Here is a 21,643-nt window from a genome sequence, read left to right on the forward strand (position 1 = left end):
GGTTATTACACATTTTAATAACCTTCATCTTCCAGGTGGGTTAAATGTAAAAACTCATACTATAAAACTGCAAATTTATCATTAGGAAATTAAGTTGGGAAGGATTTTTGTGAACTAGTCAGGTCAAAAATTTACAAATTATAAAATAAAATATGTTTCATTTAAAACATTAAAATTAAACCTTCCAGCTTATCAAGAACAACTAAAAGATAAAAATACAACCACAAACTAGAACCTTATTTTTTATAACACACAGAATCTGTGAAAATTATTTGAGGATAGGATTGAAGTTGGCATCTTCTGGGGGGAATAATATTTCCTAGATTCCTTCTATCATTGCTAACAACAGGGCTCTTAAGTTAAATTCGCCAATTACATTTTTTTTTCAATATACACACATAGTGTAATTGTCATGTTTTCCCCTTTCCTATGAGCTCAGAGAAGTGCCTAATAGTTTTTTTAAAAACATTTTTTAATATATTTAACCCAATATTTTCATAATTTTAACAGATGGATTGTTCAGGGTCCCCAGTCTGCTATAATGCCAGAACTAGGATGGTACTCACATTTTTAGCCATTTCTATCCCCTGCCCCGTGTTTTCTTAACTCTTAGCTGGTGAGCTGTTATGAAAGGGTGGACTTGAATACAAGTTTACTTCTCCAAATATAAGATTTCTGATTTCAAAGTAATGACACTTCTGGGATCCATCATTGGGCTCTAGCAGAAATACGGTAGATGACCTAATTCATTCCCAGAGGTAGACCTCAGATTGCAGAAGACCATCAGAACCAAGAGTACAACACACCAGGATCTGGACTTTCCACTGTTTTTAAAGTTTTTACAGTTACTAGGCTGCAATCTTCAAACTCTGCCACAAGAAAAACTCCAGAAGTAACTCTGAGCTCTGAAGTTTCAGCTGTATATTACCTACAGGAAGTTGTGCAGGTCCTCCATTTTCTTGCTTTTTTTGTATTTTTTACTTCTTGGGTTACCTCTAAAACTCTGAATCTCACCATCATTCTTGCTTGGATTTGATGACCTGGTCACTGACAGTAAGTTCTTCCCTTGGGTCTAATCTTTTAGCTCTTTCTTTCCTCTACAGTAATTTGCCTTCCACAAACCTTTTCCTATCTTGGACCTATTCCATTTGTTCTTTTCCTGGATTTATGAGTCATCTCTAGTCACTCCTTGTCCTCCTTAAGCACCCAACTTGTCTAGATCTATAAATTACAAAAAGTAGAACTCAGAAGGGAGTTACTTGCCGCCTCCAGTTAATGGTGCACTTACTACTCAAACCAGATTGTTGGGAGGGTTACCTGAATCGGTCTTCCATCAGGTGTCAGCACCTCTTCTGAAAGTTCCATCATCTTCAAGGCCATCAGAGCAATGGGTTTAGCATGGCAGAGGCTTTTTCTGTGGAGCCCTGCTGCAACACAGTAGGCATCACCTATTGTTTCCACCTGCAGCAATCAGACAAATCAAATGCAAACGTATGATAATGAGCCCGAAGAGAAATGATTAGTTATCTGCAATCACAAATGTTGCTGAAAAACACGTCGGCAAAACATCAATAAATTAAGCAATTAGACAACTGTGTATAATCACAGCAGAGTTTGCAAACAGCCACAGTCAAATACTGACATCTCACTCCAGGGTTGTTCATTAACACTATGGCTACAGATGATCATTGAAATTAGGAACAACTATAATATAAAATAATTATCCCCCACGAAAATAGAACTGTCAGTATTTTGCCTAGATAATTTCCAAATGATCGCCTTTTCCAGAGCCATCTCTTCATCTCCTTCCAACTTTCAAGTATTCCTTTGGAAAGTATTTTTTTCCCCAATTTTTCCACCTGAAGAAAATTGTTCCACACTTTTAGATATATCTGTAACTTTTCATCAGGTCTGTTCTTTCTTACTCTTAAAAATTGTAATGCCTAATGTTTCTTAAATATTCATACTGCATACCGTTAATTGTGTCAACCACTTTATGTACATGGTCCCATTTTATCTTCACAAATATCCTACATCAAAGAAACAAGTATTAGGCCAGGTGTGGTGGCTCACGCCTGTGAGTACTTTGGGAGGCCAAGGCAGCGGGTCACGAGGTCAGGAGATCGAGACCATCCTGGCCAACATGGTAAAACCCCATCTCTACTAAATATACAAAAATTAACTGGGTGTAATGGTGCATGCCTGCCCAGGTTTAGCATGGCAGAGGCTTTTTCTGTGGAGCCCTGCTGCAACACAGTAGGCATCACCTATTGTTTCCACCTGCAGCAATCAGACAAATCAAATGCAAACGTATGATAATGAGCCCGAAGAGAAATGATTAGTTATCTGCAATCACAAATGTTGCTGAAAAACACGTCGGCAAAACATCAATAAATTAAGCAATTAGACAACTGTGTATAATCACAGCAGAGTTTGCAAACAGCCACAGTCAAATACTGACATCTCACTCCAGGGTTGTTCATTAACACTATCGCTAGAGATGATCATTGAAATTAGGAACAACTATAATATAAAATAATTATCCCCCACGAAAATAGAACTGTCAGTATTTTGCCTAGATAATTTCCAAATGATCGCCTTTTCCAGAGCCATCTCTTCATCTCCTTCCAACTTTCAAGTATTCCTTTGGAAAGTATTTTTTTCCCCAATTTTTCCACCTGAAGAAAATTGTTCCACACTTTTAGATATATCTGTAACTTTTCATCAGGTCTGTTCTTTCTTACTCTTAAAAATTGTAATGCCTAATGTTTCTTAAATATTCATACTGCATACCGTTAATTGTGTCAACCACTTTATGTACATGGTCCCATTTTATCTTCACAAATATCCTACATCAAAGAAACAAGTATTAGGCCAGGTGTGGTGGCTCACGCCTGTGAGTACTTTGGGAGGCCAAGGCAGCGGGTCACGAGGTCAGGAGATCGAGACCATCCTGGCCAACATGGTAAAACCCCATCTCTACTAAATATACAAAAATTAACTGGGTGTAATGGTGCATGCCTGCCCAGCTACTAGGGAGGCTGAGGCAGGAGAATTGCTTGAACCCGCGAGGCGGAGGTTGCAGTGAGCCAAGATCACACCACTGCACTCTAGCCTGGTGACAGAGTAAGACTTGGTCTCAAAAAAAAAAAAAAAGGTGGCACATATACACCATGGAATACTATTCAGCCATTAAAAAGATGAGTTCATGTCCTTTGCAGGGACAGGGACAAAACATGAAACCATTGTTTTCAGCCAACTAACACAGGAACAGAAAACCAAACACGGCAAGTTCTCACTCATAAGCAGGAGTTGAACAATGAGAACACACGGACACAGGGAGAGGAACATCACATGCCGGAGCCTGTCAGGGGGTGGGCGACTAGGGGAGGGGTAGCATTAGGAGAAATACCTAATGTAGATGACGGTTGATGGGGGAAGCAAACCACCATGGCACGTGTATACCTATGTAACAAACCTGCATGTTCTGCACATGTACCCCAGAACTTAAAGTATAATTTTAAAAAAAGAAACAAGCATTAGTGATATTTGAAAGATGAAAAACTGAGGTGCAGAGGCCCATCCATAACCACATAATTGAGAGTCAACAGCTACTGTATGGGTCTACTCTCTTCTAATTCTGTTGTCAGCATCCATTCTGAATGGCCATTGCTGTTGATAAATATTTTAAATATTTACCCCATTTCCACAGCATAGAACATGGAATAAAAGTTCTAGTACTTTAGATAAAAGCTCTCTAATTATCCACAATAGAGATGGTGGTTTAATGGCAAAAACTGCAATTACTTTTGCACCAACCTAATAAAATCCTCAATAGTTTTAATGTTATTAATTAGGCTGAAGTGATGAAAAATTGTACTAAATGCACAATTCCAGTGTCACTTTTTCTGTGATGTGCTCCATGTTCCTTCCTTTAGTTTTTATCAAATTATTTCTCAAAGAACTAATCCTTTCTTTATTCTGTTTCGACAGCACTTCCACATATCTCTGCTTTAACATTCAGCATAAGCTATAATCAATATGTATCTATATAAAGTCAATACGTATCCCTGGCTACGATGTGAGCTTTTAAGAAATGGGACTATGTTTTTTTCATCTCTGTATTCACAGAACTTAGCATAATGTCTATGATATAGCTATTTATTAAATAATATTTATTGAATATTTGCTAAATGAATAAATAAGTCAATCAACCATGCTAACCATAATTACAGTAAGTAATTTTCACTCTTGGCTTATTTTCGTCATTCATTTTATGAGCGCCACCTAGATCTGTGTGCTATGTAGATCTGTATAGGAAAATGCATCAGTGATGGAGATGCTTCCAGCATAAATATACTAAGAATTATAAAATATTCTATTATTTTTAATATCAAAAATTAAATTTCCATGTAAAAGCATTCCAACACTACAATATTAAAAAGATATACTGCATGAAATTATATGAGCACTAATTTAGGGAATATTATGAGAATACTTAAGAAGCTCATGGGACCAACACTGCAAAACTTATCACTTGATCATCAGGAAATGTGCATCAAAACTGATTCAAATACCCCCAGAGCTATCATTATATTCAAAAATTTCACTTTAAGACCTGTTTTCTGATGCCAGAAAAATGAAAATAAAATTATACTGTAAGAATAGAAAGACAATGCAGTATGAGTTGGCAAAAGTTTTATTCCAAAGACTAAAATATACTTCCTGGAAATAATTCTCACTAAGGAAGACACCCATCAAAGAATAAACATCTAAAATGTGGCCATTTACTATTTTTCCCCTAATAAGACAATGTTCTTTGCTAATCCTCATATTATCCCACCCTTTCATATTTATTTCTGGTTTTCAGATACCAGAACATATAGTCAGTAAATTGCCTGCACAAATCAAAATGCTTTGCAGTCGCTCTGAACATGCAAGTTCCTAGAGCACAATCACTTCCTGAAATGTCTATCATCATCATCGTCATCCTCATCAACATCTCAATTATCTTTTCAGAAAAAGATGCACTGAATTCCATTAAATGTGTATTCTAGAATTTGCACAAGAATACACAGAGATTAGTTATATGTTGCATTTTCTCCTTAAAAAGTTGGACCAATATGTTACCAACTGATATAACATATAAATGAATGAAGTACAAAATAAATATGGGCACAATGTAAATATAGCAAATTCATATTACAATTCATACATGATTGTATAAAACTTTAAGACTAGGTGTGGTGGCTGACACCTGGAATCCCAACATTTTGGGAGACCAAGGCAGGAGGGCTGCTTGAGTCCTGGAGTTCAAGACCAGCCTGGGCAACATAGTGAGACCTCAATCTCCTCTACAAAAAAATAAATAAAAAATAAAATTATCCAGGTAAAGTGGCCCTTACCTATAGTCCCAGCTACTTGGGATCGCTAGAGCCCAGGAGATCAAGGCTGCAGAGGAAAAAAGGTTCTGACTAATTGTACAGGAACTCTTAAAGCTTCCTCCCAGATGTGACATATATATCTTCTTTTCATGATTTATTGACCAGAGCAAGTTACATGGTTATGCTTAACATATAGAGAATGGGAAATGGCAAACCACCTTGTGCACAGAAGAGAAGAGTCAGAAATATTTAGTAGACAGCATTAATGAAGACATGAATGAATAAATAATCACACATTCTCTAATATCAAAATGTCTGGAAAGGTTAAGTAGTTGGCATATACATTAAGTAAAGTCTAATATATCTTTGTGATTTTTTTTTTCTTTCCAGATATATTCAGCCCCTGAAGAATACTGGCAGAAACACAACTGTCTTAATGCAGCTTTCCAGGAATGCTCCATTTTTTTCTCTCTTCTTCCTTTCTCTAAGGCAGTTCTATACGAGTTTAGCAAAATTAAATATATGTGGAAGTGTTAGCAGATTCCTTCGAAGTAATTAGTGGGTTTTGCTTCATGAGGAGCAGGAAAAGTGAAAGTGACATGTATCAATTCCGTTGCTCCTGAGTTTATTTCCTTGAGCTAAACCAAAATGAAACAAGGGGGCACTGTAAATAGACTACAAAAACAAAAAACAAAAAACCTGTCCAAAAAGTTGACTTTGTTCTGAATTCCTTTATAATTGCCTCAGTGTTTTTATACAGTTTTAAATACAACAGACACAGTTTAAAATAGTGCATTTCATTTATTTTCACCATCTCCCACCTGTTCGTGAATGGCACTGGATAAGAATAAAGATGGCTAAACTGAGCATGGAGATGGGGAAAAGATAATGCTTATGCAAATGTCTGAAAAACTTACATTATTTTCTAAACATAGAAGAGGAGGCTTAAGTACTAAAAATATATACAACTGCTCCCTTACATATTACTATAGCTGCTTTTATAAAACTTTAAAGAATTTGCCTATCTCAGTTTATATTTTCTCAAATCTTTAGAATCAAAGTCCTTACATTATTCCAGAAATAAAGGTGGTATAAATAAATATATTAGAGTTATGCATTCACCTTGTTTTTTGTTTGATTTTTAAGACAGGGTCTCACTCTGCCACCCAGACTGGAGTGCAGTGGCATGATCTGGGCTCTCTGGAACCTCTCCATCCCGGGCTCAAGCAATCCTCTCACCACAGCCTCCCATGTAGCTGGGACTACAGGCACATGTCACCATGCCTGGCTATTTTTTTTTTTTTAATTTTTTTAGAGACAGGGTTTCGCCATGTTGCCCAGGCTAGTCTCGAACTCCTGGACTCAAGATATTTGCCCACCTTAGCCTCTCAAAGTGCTGGGATTACAGGCATGAGCCCCTGCGTCCATCCCATTTACCTAGTTTGTTTATTTTAGTTTTAGATCATTTAAAAGAATTTCTTTTAGTTACTAATAGAATTTCATTCCCATAACAGTTTTCTCCTTGCCCTCTAGGTTAATACTCAAGAAATATCTGGGAATTTCTTAGATATTTGGGCACAGATGGAAGAAAGGAGTGGGGGTGAGGGGGTCGGTATTGAGGATAAGATTAGCCAAAAGAACAATGTACACAATTAGGCAATTAACCATCCCTGTTCCATGGGACTCGTGACCACCTCAGTCCTTCAATCGCACAGTCTTAGATCTGTCCCTCTTTGAATTTTCTATGGGGCATAAGAGCAGAGGGTCAGAGAGCTCTGGTAATCTACTTTACTGAACAATCTTCCCTGGATACAATCAAGAGAAGCAGCAAATTAGAAAGTCTGCTTTCCAGCCATTTTGTGTTCCAGGGGATTCTAGTTCCTTAAAAAGAGACAGGGAGAGAAGAGATATTGGAATGAGATGTAGGTAGACAGATATAGATAAACTTTAAAGATGAGAAACGCCTTCTTTTCCCTCCTAGTATCTCACAGAGCACCTGGACATCTCATCATGCTCAGGTGGGTGAAAGGGGACTGGTAAATGTCCCATATTCTTCATGGTCTTATTGGCTGTCACCAAGAATGCTTGGTTCTTAGAAAGGACGCCATATTTCCCTTACTGGGCCATACCTGCTAGCCCAATCAGCTGACATTTGGTCTGGGTCCTGGGTGACAGGGAGGATGGGGCATAGTAGATGGCTTCTCCAATGGTTGGCCAAGAGCCTGAGTCCACAAGCAGTTGTGGAGGTCCTTGGTGACTAGAAACTGAACAATGAGGTCAATGGCGGTCTGCATAAGAATATCCAAAAGGCTGGCCAGGAAACACACACACACACAAACAGAAACTATGGCCCAGGCCTTCATGGATACTTACTAGTAACAGAAGAGTAGGAAAAACTATGGTCTTGGGGCAGATTAAGAGGCTCTCTACTTTTTGTCCTTCACTTCAGACATAGACAGCAACTTGCCACTGTTTATGTCCCTGTTTTGCCAGATACTCAATAGGGTGGCTGGAATGAACTCCTAACCAAAGATGAAAATCTGTATGATTGTGGTCAAGCAAAGGTATCAGGTCCATGGAATACTCACTGGACATACTCGAAGATAAGCAGCTTGCCACCAGCCTTGAACCCAGTCTTTCGTTGTTCCTGAGGTTGCAGTTCTTTAAGATACACTGACCGTCTTTGAAGATAACTCATGAAGATCCACATCAAAAAGAGACAGGAAGGCCCTGACATAGATAAGGGTTCAAGCCATGTAGATGAAAGAATGCAGTTTTCATCATTTTCCTGGCTTAGACAAAGTGATAGGCATGTTCATAGAAGCCACATTCTTGAAGTTGGGAGAACTAAAAGTCCAGAACCAAGATGCAAGGAGGTCAGCACACAGACATCACTGTTGGCCAAGCACAGGTCCAACAATAGATGGCAGATGATCTGGAGCAGGGGCAACTTCCAAAAGTAGGAGTTAGCTACACTGATACCAGAACAGCCTGAGTATCTCCATGGGCTGCCCTGCTGAAGGTAACCTGGCTTTTCCTCCACATAACAGTTGGTATTTCAGGAGTTGGGCTAGAGATCTCTTTAAAAATAACAGCAATCTTAGGTTCTGGAAGGCTGTAGTCTGAGGACCAGGTGAAGAACCTACAGTTGATATCCTGCTCCTACAGGACTGGGGCATGGGATCCTTGCCATGTGACTGGAGTGAAAGGAAATGCCACTTGTCCAGAGGATCTGACCCCATATTGTTTAATGATTACCTTGCTTCTGAAGTAGAGGTTTGTTCAAAAAAGAATTTGAATGTGTAGCATGTCCTTAGATGTCTGAACTCTTTTTACGTCTTAATTGAGATGGCCCTCAGCAAATCTGCATCTTAGCCCCTATGCATGACCTTTGGGTGGGGGTGGTTTCAAAAGGCGGCATCTCAGAAGGTGAGTCTATTTTCTTTGATGAATCTGTGGTCTCATCTCAGTGTCACCGTATCCACCCAAACTTGGGCTCCAGCTGGAGGAAGGCCCTGTTAGCCTGTGCATGTACTGTCTCCAGCTGCAGCCTTCAGAAAGTCCTTGGCATTCAGAGGCCAGGGCTTTGCCTCCTCCTTTATCTCTGTCACTTTATTTTCCTTCATCATTTCCTCTCTTCTCTACATGGATATCACTTCACCAACTCTTCTTCAACCTACATTTCTTCCTCCACCAGCCCCTCTCCACCTTCTTTTTACCCACCACCTCCTCTGCTTTCCTCACCTCTCCTGCTGCTATTGAGAAAATGGCACACTCCTCACTTATCACTTTTTTAGCAAACTCACCCTACCAGCTATTGCCTGAGTCCCAGTCCCAGTCACAACCCTGTAGGTTATTCTCCCAATATTTATGGGAGTTGAGAGGGCACTCCTTCCTGAAAGCAGGATGCTCACCAAGACCAGTGGTGCCAGAAGAAAACTAAGTCATCACAGGCAATGACTGGCAGGGTGGGGGGACCTGAAAATTGCCATACCTCTGGCTTCTAGCTCGAGAGGATGGAGTGCCCTCCTCTAAACAAAAGAGATAAACAAAACTGAGGAAGAAGAGGCTCCACCTCCCAGAGGGAACGAAGAAACAGCCTCTACCTCTTTGGCAGCTGGGCATAAGCATACGCATTTTAATCAGACATTATATTGTGAATCTACCTCCACATTTTAATTTTATCCTTCCCTATAAATGTGATTACCAAAAAGGAAAGTTATTAAGATGGTCTTTTGAGTTTCTGTAAGTAATCTTGTAGTCATTTAATATGAAGATCTGTATTATAGGATCTTATTTTATGATGCTAAAGGTTAATATTCTAGCAATAATTTTTGCATATTAATGAAATTAATGTTGTAGAGGCTGGAGCTCCGTACTTGTTCTCCATATGAAGTCATAGGTAATATCTACAGAACTGAGGTGTAATAAAGAGTCACTGACCTCATAATACCTCGAACTTTCTATGGACATTACTATCTGTCATATGAAGAACTGAAAGTCCTCAGCGGGTACTGTCATTAACCTACAGTGGCACTTCAGAGAGAAAAATCTGTGTACACAGGTGCCCACTCCTTGCATAGGCTCAGGGAAATAAGAGGTCATCTGCTCCTAAAGCCCACCATCATTTTTAGATGTGGATAGCTTTTTTCTCCAGTACAGCTTTAAATTCAAAGCCTGATTCTCAGAGACCCTAACAGAGAGGATGGATTGAAACTAGGCTTATTTACTCTTTCTAAAGGCCCCTGAAAGGCTCCTGGATGCACATATTACTTTTAAAGGAGAAGATGCAAAAAGAGAAGAAAAACCATTTCCACTTCACTGAGTACATGACTTTTTTAGGGCACATCCCAAACAAAACTGCAAACTAGGCAAAGTCTATCTCAGGACTCTGCCCTCAGTATTTTCAAGTTTTCTTTCCTGATTTCTGGATCCGTAATTTTCTTCCTTTTTGTTTGGCAAGGAGGGATCTGTAACTTTCTTACAACCATACCTGATGATGGACAAATTTCTATCACTCTCGCAGTATGTATCATGTTAATCTGTGTGTGTGTGTTTATACTCCTCTCTGCCTACTATATATTTACTTAACTTTATATCCCTGGACCTGAGTATAGTATCAGGATGCCCATAAGAGTTCTATTAAATGCTTTAAACTGCATCCAATTTCTACATTTTAGGGGCAGAACTGGCCCTTAAGCAAGTTTTCAGTTGCAAAATTCAGGACAACCTGCATAAGAATCACCTAGAAGGTACTTGTTAAAAATTAGATTCCCAGGCTCCACTTGGATTTACTGGATCAAAATATGGATATAAGGGCCAGCTATCTGCATTCATAAGCTTCAGTTGTTTTATATGATTCCCAAAGTCTGAAGACTTCTGTACATGAAGTGAGTTAAAAATAGTATAATATTCACCTGGATATTCACCTTTTTTTTTTTTTTTTTTTTTTTTTTTTTTTTTGCTCTGTTGCCTAGACTGGAGTGCAATGGCAGTGATCATAGCTTTTTTTTAAAGAGCAGTGGCTTTCAGAAAGGAGAAAAGCACTTCTAACCTGATCCCAGCTATTCCCATGTACTCCTTCTCTGTATTCCACTCCGTCCATAGGGGTACAAACTTTTCCAGATACTTCCTTGTTTGTTGAAAGTGCAGACTACAACGACCAGTCCAAATGTGCACATGCACACGCATACACACCACACATGCTGAGAATCTAGCACAGTAGGCATTCAGTGATCCAAAGAAAGTTTGTTGGGCTCAATTAAACACACCCAAGCTCATTGTACATAATGATTTAGCAATTCAAATGGAAACAAGTTTAAGGTTTTACTGACAAGGCTACTTTAAAAAAGACCCTCTTCATTCTTTCTTTACAAAAAAAAATCTGTCTCCTTACACTCATTTTAGTTGAGATTTTTGACCCAAATACGGCTGCTTTTAAGGATGTCTCTACAGTGTTCAGCTGGTACAGTGTTGAAAAGGAGGTCATGGATATAAATAGAACAGTGATTTGGCCTGGGAACTACTCCCAAATGAAGGAAAATGGATTCCAAATGACTGCCTATCACAGAAAGCTCTCCGCCTGATAAAACTCTCAGTAGGTCTTTCAATGTGCCTTCCGGTTCCTGCACAGGAATCTCCATCGTGTGGAAAATACTGTTTCTACCTCCCAGGTTGTTTATCATAAAGGATACTGAATACTGAAGCATGTTAGGAAAGAGAAACACATTAAAATACCCAGTCAAAATTTCATTCTAAATCATTGTTAGATGTGGGCAATTCTAAATTTCTTTCTGATAGTCCTGTGAGATCTTCAACAACAGGACTCCAGTTTCCCAGGTTCATCCACCTCAGCCACTGTAATTTACTCCATGTCCCAATCAAAATGGATAACTCAATCTTCTTTGCAAACTTTCTGTACCTCCCACCACCATATTAATATTCAAAGTTATTGCTCTACCTAGAGTTCATCCACTCACTCTTTATAAAATAATATCGAGTCTATTATTTTTCAAGGATTTCTGATACAAGAACTTTAAATATATCCCCAGAGAATGGTGAACGTCTGCTATATTTTGAATAAACACAGAAGGAGTGCTAAATAATGTTAATTGATGTCACAAAAGTAAATCCTGTGACCCAATTTAGCATATCAAGTGAAAATAAGAATTCATTTTTTAGTATTTTTTGTGTGGTGGTTTCTTTCTTATTTTTTATTTTTAATTGTGGGTATACAGTATATATTACATATATAATATATATAATTATCCTCAGTTATTTTTAAATGTACAATTAAAATATTTTTTACTATAGACATCCTGTTGTGCCAGCAAATACTAGGTCTTATTCGTTCTTTCTCTTTTTTTTTGTGCCCATTAATCATCCCAACTTCCCTAAGTCGACCCTATTACCCTTCCCAGTGTCTAGTAACCACCCTTCTGCTGTCTATCTCCATGAATTCAATTTTTTATATTTTAGCTTCCACAAGTGAGAATGTAGGAAGTTCTTTTTTTTTTTTGCTTTAAAACTTTATTAAAGATTAAACCTGAAAAAAGAACAATCAGAATGCCAGCCCTTTGCATAAAATCAGCAAGAAAGAAGAAAGAGAAAGGGAGATAGAAAGGGAGAGAGAAGGAGAGAAAGAGAGAGAGAAAGAAAAAGGGAGGGAGGGAGAGAAGGAAGGAAGGAAGGAAACGGAAGGAAAGAGAGAGAAAGAAGGAAGTTTGTCTTTGTGCCTGGCTTGTTTCAATTAATAATGACTTCCAGGTCCATCCATCTTACTGCAGATGACAGGATCTCATTCTTTTTATGGCTGAATAGTACCCCATTGTGTATATATATCACATTTTCTTTATTCATTTGTCTGTTAATGGACACTTAGGTTTCTTCCAAATCTTGGCTATTGTGAATGGTACTACAATAAACATGGGAGTGCAGGTATCTCTTCCATATATTTATTTCCCTTCTTTTGGACATATACCTAGGAGTAGGATTGCTGGGTTGTAGGGTAGCTCTATTTTTAGTTTTCTGAGGAACCTACAAACTGTTCTCCATATTAGTTGTACTAATTTACATTCCCATCAACAATGTACAAGGGTTCCCTTTGCTCCAGATTTTCTCCAGTATTTATTATTGCCTGTCTCTTGGGATAAAAGCCACTTTAACTGAGGTGAGATGCTATCGTATTGTACGTTTGATTTGCATTTCTCTGGTGATCAAAGATATTAAGCACTTTTTCATATACCCGTTTGCCATTTCTCTTCTTGTGAGAAATATCTACTCGGACCTTTTGTCCATTTTAAAATCAGATTATTAGATTTTTTTTTCCTATTGAGTTGTTTGAGCTCCTTATATATTCTGGTTATTAATCTCTTGTTAGATGGGTAGTTTGCAAATATTTTCTCCCATTCTGTGGGTTGTCTCTTCACTTTGTTAATTGTTTCCTTTGCTGTGCAGAAGATTTTTAACTTGATGTGATCCCATTTGTCCGTTTTCACTTTCATTCCCTGTGCTTGTGGGATGTTACTCAAGAAATCTTTGCCCACTCCAATGTCCTGAAGAGTTTCCCTGATGTTCTCTTTTAGTGGTTTCATCGTTTGAGGTCTTAGATTTAAGTCTTTAATCCATTTTAATTTGATTTTTCTATATGGTAAGACATAGTGGTCTAGTTTCTTTCTTCTGCATATACATATCCAGTTTTCCCAGCATCATTTATTGAAGAGACCGTCCTTTCCCAAATGTATGTTCTTGGCACCTTTGTCAAAAATGAGTTAACTGTAGATATATGGCTATATTATGGGTTCTTTGTTCTGTTCCACTGGTCAATGTGTCTGTCTTTATGCCGGTACCACGTTATTTTGGTTACTATAGCTCTGTATTATAATTTGAAGTCAGGTAATGTGATTCCTCAAGTTTTGTTCTTTTTGCTGCATAGTTTTAGCTATTCTGGGTCTTTTGTGATTCCATATATATTTTAAGGTTATGTTTTATATTTCTGTGAAGAATGTCATTGGTATTTTGACAGGAATTGCACTGAATCTGTAGTTTGCTTTGGGTAGTATAGACATTTTAACAATATTGATTCTTCCAATCCACGAACATGAAATATATTTCCATTTTTTATGTCTTCTTCAATTTCTTGAATCAATGTTGTATACCTTTCATTGTAGAGATCTTCCACTTATTTGGTCAAGTTCATTCCTAGGTATTTAATTTTATTCCTCTGACTGTGTATTTTTAAATAGCTTGTCTTCAAGCTCACTAATTCTTTCTTCTGCTTAATCAATTCTACTATTAAAGAGACTGATGCATTCTTCAGTATGTCAACTGCATTTTTCAACTTTAGAATTTCTGCTTGAGGTTTTTTAATTATTTCAATTTCTTTGTTAAATGTACCTGATAGAATTCTGAATTCCTTCTCCGTGTTATCTTAGTTTTCTTAGTTTCCTCAAAACAGGAATTTTCAGTTCTCTGAAAGGTCACATATCTCTGTTTCTCCAGGATTAGTCTCTGGTGTTTTATTTAGTTCATTTGGTGAAGTCACGTTTTCCTGAATGATCTTGATGCTAGTTGATGTTCACCTGTGTCTGTGCATGAAGAATTCAGAATTTATTGTGGTCTTCACAGTTTGGGCTTGTTTGTACTTGTCCTTCTTGGGAAGGCTTTCCAGGTATTTGAAAGGACCTGGGTGTTGTTATCTAAGCCCTAGATCTAATGCCACGTGCATTAGCTCTGCATTAGGGGGCACCCAAGCCCAGTAATGCTGTGGTTTTTACACACTCATAGAGGCACCACCTTGGTGGTCTTGGATAAGACCCAGAATAATTATCTGGATTACAGGCAGAGACTCTTTTTTTCTCTTTCCTCACTTTCTCCCAAACAATGGGAGTCTCTCTGTCTGTGCTGAGCCACCCGGGGCTTGGGATAGAGGGACACAAACAACCCTGTGGCCACCAACACTGGGACAGTGCTGGGTCAGACCTAAAGCCAATACAACACTGGGTCTTGCTCAAGACCTGCTGTAACCACTACCTGGCTACTGCCTTTGTTTTCTTAAGGCCCTTGGGCTCTAACGGCAGCAGGTGGCAAAGTTAGCCAGGCTTGTGTCCTTTGCTTCCTTGCAGTGAGTCACCCCAAGGCCCAGGGAGGTCCAGAGATGCCATCTGAGAGCTAAGGATTGGAATAAAAACATTTGGAAGTCTACCTGGTTTTCTATTCTAGTGTGGTTGAGCTGGCCCTGAAACCATGAGACACCTTCCTACTCCTCCCTCCCCTTTCCACAGGCAGAGGAGCCTCACCCTGTGGCCACCACAGGCCACAGGGACACTGGACAGGCTACTGCTGATGTCCACTTAAGTCCCAAGCGCTCATCAGTCAGCTTGTGTGAATGCTGCCAGGCCTGGGACTTATCCTTCAGGGCAATGGGCTTCCCTCTGGCCCACAGCAGGTCCAGAAATGCTATTCAAGAGCAAGGCCTAGAATCAATGGCTTACTTGTTGTTCTGCCTCCCTGGGGCTGAGCTGGTACATAAGGTGTAAGACAAAGGCCCCTTTACTTTCCCCTCCGCTTTTCTCAACCAAATGAAGTCGCTCACTATAGCCTCCACAACGGGGATTGCTGAGTCTCACTTGAAGCCAGTGCATCTTAGAGTCTTGCTCAAGGCCCACAGAATAGTAGCTGAGTATCGCTGGTGGTTATTCAGGGCCCAAGGGCTCTTTAGGTGATGGGTCCAGCTAGGACTGGATCCTTCCCTTCAATACAGTAGGTTCCCTTGTGGCCCATGGTGCATCTAGAAATGTCTGGGAACTAGTGCCTGGAATAGGGCCTCATGACTCTGACCAGTGCCCTATCCTGCTGTGGCTGAGCTGGTATCCAAAATGCAAGACAAAGCCCTCTTTACTTTTCCCTCTCTTCTCCTTAAGCGAAAGGAAGAAGTCTCTTTTGGAGATATAAGTTGCACTGCCTGGGGCTGAGGGAGGGGTGCTGCAAGCATTCCCTTAGCTGCCCAAGTTGTTATCTCAGTAAGTTGTGTCTCCCACAAGTCCACTGGCTCCAGGCCCAGCTCAGCACTAAAACTTGCAGTACTTGTGGCCTGGACTGACTTTCAAGTCTATTTAAGATCCCAGAACACTTTAGTCCATGGTGGCAAGGTTTGGCAGAACTCAAGTTCTGACCGCTGGCATGCGTGATTCCTCTCTGCCTAATGCTGGTCTAAATGCTCCTCTCTGTGAGGGTGTCAGCTGAGTTCAGCCTGGTTTTGCTTTCTGCTGTGACAGGACAGCACTGAGTTCAATGCAAAGTCTCACAATCACTGCAGTCTCAAGTACACAAATTTCTCCATGCTTTGCAGCTACTACAGGGGGAATTGGGAAGGTGTAGTGTCAACAACTGAGGACTATCTTTCCCACATTCTTCAGTGCCTCTTTCAGCGATATGAAGTTTAAATCAGATACTGTGAGTATTCACCTGATTTTGGTTCTTACGAAGTTATTTGCGTGTGTGTGTGTGCATGCACACATGCAGATGGTTGCTGAATTTGGTGTCCCTGTGAAGGAGACAATCAGTGGAAACTTCTGTTCTGCCATCTTGATCCACCCCTCAATAATTCATGTTTTAAAGGAGACCATCTTAACCCATAAATCCTACAATTTTTATATATCTACGGAATTACTATCTTTTATTTTCTCAGAATAAATATAGATTTACAAAAAAGCCTCCCCTGGTCCCTCTTCCAGAAGTCAAATTTGTCACATGCTTCCAAGTCCACCTTTCATGCCATATCTTTTCTGAAAGTATCTCCAGTCCTCAGTAGAATAATATATTTGATTCCTTCAGAACACCAATAAAATTTGTTTTTTATATACCTTATACTGAACTCATATTTCATGCCAGAAGAGCTGTTACCATTCCTACTAAAACTATTCCAAAAAATTGAGGAGGGACTCCTCCCTAACTCATTCCGTAAGGGCAGCATCATCCTGATACCAAAACCTGGCATAGACACAACAAAAAAAGAAAAAAACTTAGGGCCAGCATCCTTGATGAACACTGAGGCAAAAATCCTCAACAAAACACTGGCAAACTGAATCCAGCAACAAATCAAAAAGCTTGCCCATTATCAGTCGGACGCCGTGGCTCACGTCTGTAATCCCAGCACTTTGAGAGGCCAAGGCAGGCAGATCACGAAGTCAGGAGTTCAAGACCAGCTTGGCCAACATAGTGAAACCCTATCTCTACTAAAAATACAAAAATTAGCCAGGCGCGGTGGCAGGCACATGTAATCCCCGCTACTCGGGAGGCTGAATCAGAGCAATCACTTGAACCCAGGAGGCAGAGGTTGGAGTGAGCTGAGATCACGCCATTGCACTCCAGCCTGGGCAACAGAGTGAGACTCCATCTCAGGAAAAAAAAAAAAAAAAATATATATATATATATATAACCCGCTATCATCAAGTAGGCATTATCCCGGGGTTTCAAGATTGATTCAACATACGCACATCAATAAATGTGATACGCACATCAATAAATGCAGAAAAAGGCTTTCAATAAAATTCAACATCCATTCATGTTAAAAACTCCCAATAAAATAGGTATTGAAGGAACATACCTCAAAATAATAAGCACCACAAATGACAAGCCCAAAGCCAACATCATAACCAATGGGCAAAAGCTGGAAGCATTCTTGAAAACCAGCACAAGACAAGGATGCCCTCTCTTGCCTATCCTATTCAACACAGTATTGAAAAAGAAATTAAGGAAACAATCCCACTTAAAGTAGCAACAAAAAGAATAAACTACTTAAAATTAATCAAGGATGTGAATGATCTGTACATTGAAAACTGTAATATATTGATAAAAGAAATTAAAGAAGACACATCAGTGGAAGAATATCTGTTCATGGAATGGAAAAAATAATATTGTAAAAATGTCCATAAAACCCAAAGTGACCACAGATTCAATGCAATCCCTATAAAAATTCCAATGGCATTTTTCACAGAAATAGAAAAAATAATCCTAAAATTCATATATAACTGCAATATCCAAAATAATCTTGAGAATGAAGAACAAAGCTGGAGCCGTCAGATTTACTGATTTCAAGCTAATCACTACGGAATTGTAATGAAAATGGTATGGTGTTGGCATAAAAACAGACACATAAACCAATGACACAGAATGAGATCCCAGAACTAAATCTACACAATCTTTTACAAGGACACCAAGAAAGCACAATGAAAGAAGAATTTTCTCTTCAATAAATTGGTTGGGAAGCTAGATTGGGTTGGGGAAATGAAATTAGATCCTTCTCTTATGACATACAGAAAAATCAACTCAAAATGTAATAAAGACACAAATGTAAGTCCCAAAACTGTAAAACTCTTAGCTAAAAACGTAAGGACAAAGCTCTGTGACACTGGCCTTAGCGATGAGTTTTTTGGATACACCAACACAGTCACCAAAAGCAAAAATAAGCAAGTGGGATTACATCAAACTAAAAATATTCTGCATAGCAAAAAAAAGAATCAACATAATGAAAAAGGTAACCTACAGAAGGGGAGAAAATATTTGCAAACCACATGTCTGATAAGGGGTTAATATCCAAAATATTCAAAGAACTGATACAACGTGGTAGCAAAAACACCAAACAGCCCCATTAAAAAATGAACAAAGGACCTGAATAAACAGTTTCAAGAGAATACACAAAAATGGCCAACAGGTATATGAAAGGGCTCAAAATTAGTAATCATAAGGGAAGTGCAAATTAAAGCCACAATGAGATATCACCTCACACCTGTTAGAATGATGATTATCAAAAATCTGAGATAACAAATGCTGATGAGGGTATGGAGAAAAGGGAACATTTGTACACAGTTTTTGAGGGTGTAAATTGGTAAAGCTATTATGGAAAACACAATAGAGGTTCCTAAAATATTAAAAGCAAAACTATAATTTTCATCAACCCCACTTCTGGATACATATCTGAAGGAAATGAAATCAGGATATTGAAGAGATATCTGCACTTCCATGTTCACTGCAGCATTATTCAAAATAATCAAGATGTGAAATCAACCTGTGTCTATCAACAGATAAATGAATAAAGAAAATGTGACACACACACACACACACATACATACACATACACAGATATGTGTAATGAAATATTATTCAGCCATAATAAAGAACAAAACCCTGCCATTTGTGGGTGAATCCAGAGGACATTACGCTAAGTGAAATAAGCCAGACACAGAAAGACAAATACTGTATGATCTCATAAGTAGAATCTAAATAACTCTCTGTGTTTCTCATATGAATAGAGAGTAGAATGGTGGTTGCCAAGGGGTGAGGGTGGAAGAAATGGGAAGATGTTAGTCAAATGGCAGAATTTTTCAGTTATAGAGTGACTACGTTCTGGGGATCTACCATATAGCATGCCGACTATAGTTAATAATGCTGTATTTCTGCTAAGAGACTAGATCTTAAAGTGTCCTCACTATACACACACACAAACAAACACAAAGGGTAATTATGTCTGATAATAGATCAACTATATATTAATTTGATTGTGATAATCATTGCACAATCTATACATATATCAGACCGTCACATTGTAAACCTTAAATTTATACAGTTTTAATTATTAATATAACTCAAAATAGCTGGATAAACAAATACATAAAATCCAATAAATAAAATCCAAATCAAATAAAATAAATATCTCAATAGTGTTATCACCCAATGCCTAGATTAGTCCTTAAACACAGTATGTGATCAATTAATTATTGAAAATGAAATTAATGAATAAACGTACATTAAAAATTTAGCATGGTACCTGGCACATATTAGGCATTCAGCCAGTATCAGTCCCTGTCCCTTCTTTCACAGCAAATTCCTCAAGACATTCTCTCTGATCTTGGTCTTCTTTCATATGAATAACTTCAGATGGAGTCAATTGCTGCTACTGTTGATTAATTTACAACAATTTTCCACATACATATCATGATTTTGAATTATGAATAGACAAATTCCAAACAATAATCATTTGCTGAACAAGTTTTTTGTGTCAACTGCAACAAATACGTGAGACCTCTAATACTGCTCCCATTTTATAGATGCAGAAGCTGAACACAGATAAGTTATATGACTTACCCAATTAGGTGACAAAGATATAATTAAAATCAGGTTTTCAGACTTTATCTTCAATACCCTTTCCCCTACATTTAGCTGTCATTGCACTGTCATAGGCAACTACAACAGTCCTCATCTGGGCTCTCTCTGATGGTCAAACAACCTTATATTAAGCAGAGGGCTGAAACATGCCCCATCGGATATGAGGCAGTGACACTACTTATGGAATTTGGTAAGGGAAAAACAGAGGGGCACAAAGTTGCCCTTTGATGACAGCATAAAAAGCTATCCAATATTAAACTTTGACTATCATAGGAAAATATAACATTAAAAAATGCTTTGGACAATCTTAAGAACAGCATTATCTTAATAGACAGCTTTCATAGACTCCAACACATGTGCACATATGCATGTACATGTGCACGCCCTCCACCCCAACACATACAGCTAGATCAGCAGTCTCACAGGGATTTTGCTTCAACTGATTTCTTATATTTTTCCAACTTGAAAGCCATGTTACCCATTTCAAAGCTTGAAAAATGCATCAAAACTTATTTATATCCATTTTAACCCAAATTTAAGATGACAGAGTTAAATTCTCATCTTTCTACTCTAAAAGATGTTTGCAAAACTAAACACAAATCATTTAAAACTTGCCATGGGTGAATAACTTATTGATAGGGAGGCAGCAGCATTGATTTGCAGTTTGAAAACATTTTCCTAGCAAACTGCATACAGCTCCAACACTAAGAATTTAGAATCTGAGAATCTAATAGAATCAGGGGACCAACTGAGAGCTGTTCCCACCTGCCCCACCAAAAGGTTGTGGTATATCACTCCTGTGATCAGAGCATATGCTTCAGCCAGTCTATGTCATTGTTAGGAACATGGATTTTCATAGGGATCTTCTGTGCTGAAATTATTCTTTTAACTTTTGTACAAAGATCCTCTTTAACCTCCGGGAGCCAAAGAGAACAAGTGTTTATGATATTCAACACATATTCAAAAATAGTGCACATTTGTTGAATACCTTAAAAAAGGAAACCTAGTTATATTTTTACCTCTAGGCTAGAATTCAAATTGCAATTTACAAAGTCATGCTCATCCTCTAATTACTACATTGAGGGCCTCATGTTTGTAATAAGACTTTTGGTTGATGGTTCTTTTCAGCCTCAGAACAGTCCTGTGACATACTATTGTTTTCATTTTACAAAGATGAACTCTGGTAATTTGTCAAAGTTTCTGGAGAGATCATACCAATTTATAAATAAATAAATATTTCATTTTATGTATTAAAAGTAATAGCAAAACCCACAATTACTTTTGCACTAACCTATAGTATATAAGTGCCAGAACAATTTTTTTTTCCTGGTTCTGCATCTAGGTAATTGGAAACACTAGCTATCTGACACATGAATGGTTTAAACCGTTGCTTTCTAAAATATGAGCTTTTAACTAAATCAGAACTAAATTCAAGTAACATCTGCAACTTAGTAAACTCATCTTCAAAAGGGACACTTAGTATTTGATAGCACAACAGAGCAATCATAATAATAATTTAATTGTACATTTTAAAAGGGTCTAACTGGATTGTTTGTAATACAAAAAGTAAATACTTGAGGGAATGGGTACCCCAT

At 38.3% G+C, this 21,643-nt stretch overlaps 1 protein-coding gene across 1 annotated transcript in view; it reads right to left on the minus strand.

Moving 5' to 3' along the window:
• The window catches only part of GUCY1A2 (guanylate cyclase 1, soluble, alpha 2), a 298,023-nt gene that overhangs the window by 82,858 nt on the left and 193,522 nt on the right, over nucleotides 1–21,643 (minus strand). The window contains exon 9 of the mRNA XM_012002396.1: nucleotides 1,318–1,461. Coding sequence (XP_011857786.1) covers nucleotides 1,318–1,461 — 144 coding nt within the window. The remainder of the gene's footprint in view (nucleotides 1–1,317; nucleotides 1,462–21,643) is intronic.

The sequence above is a fragment of the Mandrillus leucophaeus genome, unplaced genomic scaffold (genome assembly GCF_000951045.1).
Source record: "Mandrillus leucophaeus isolate KB7577 unplaced genomic scaffold, Mleu.le_1.0 Scaffold685, whole genome shotgun sequence".
NCBI lineage: Eukaryota > Metazoa > Chordata > Mammalia > Primates > Cercopithecidae > Mandrillus > Mandrillus leucophaeus.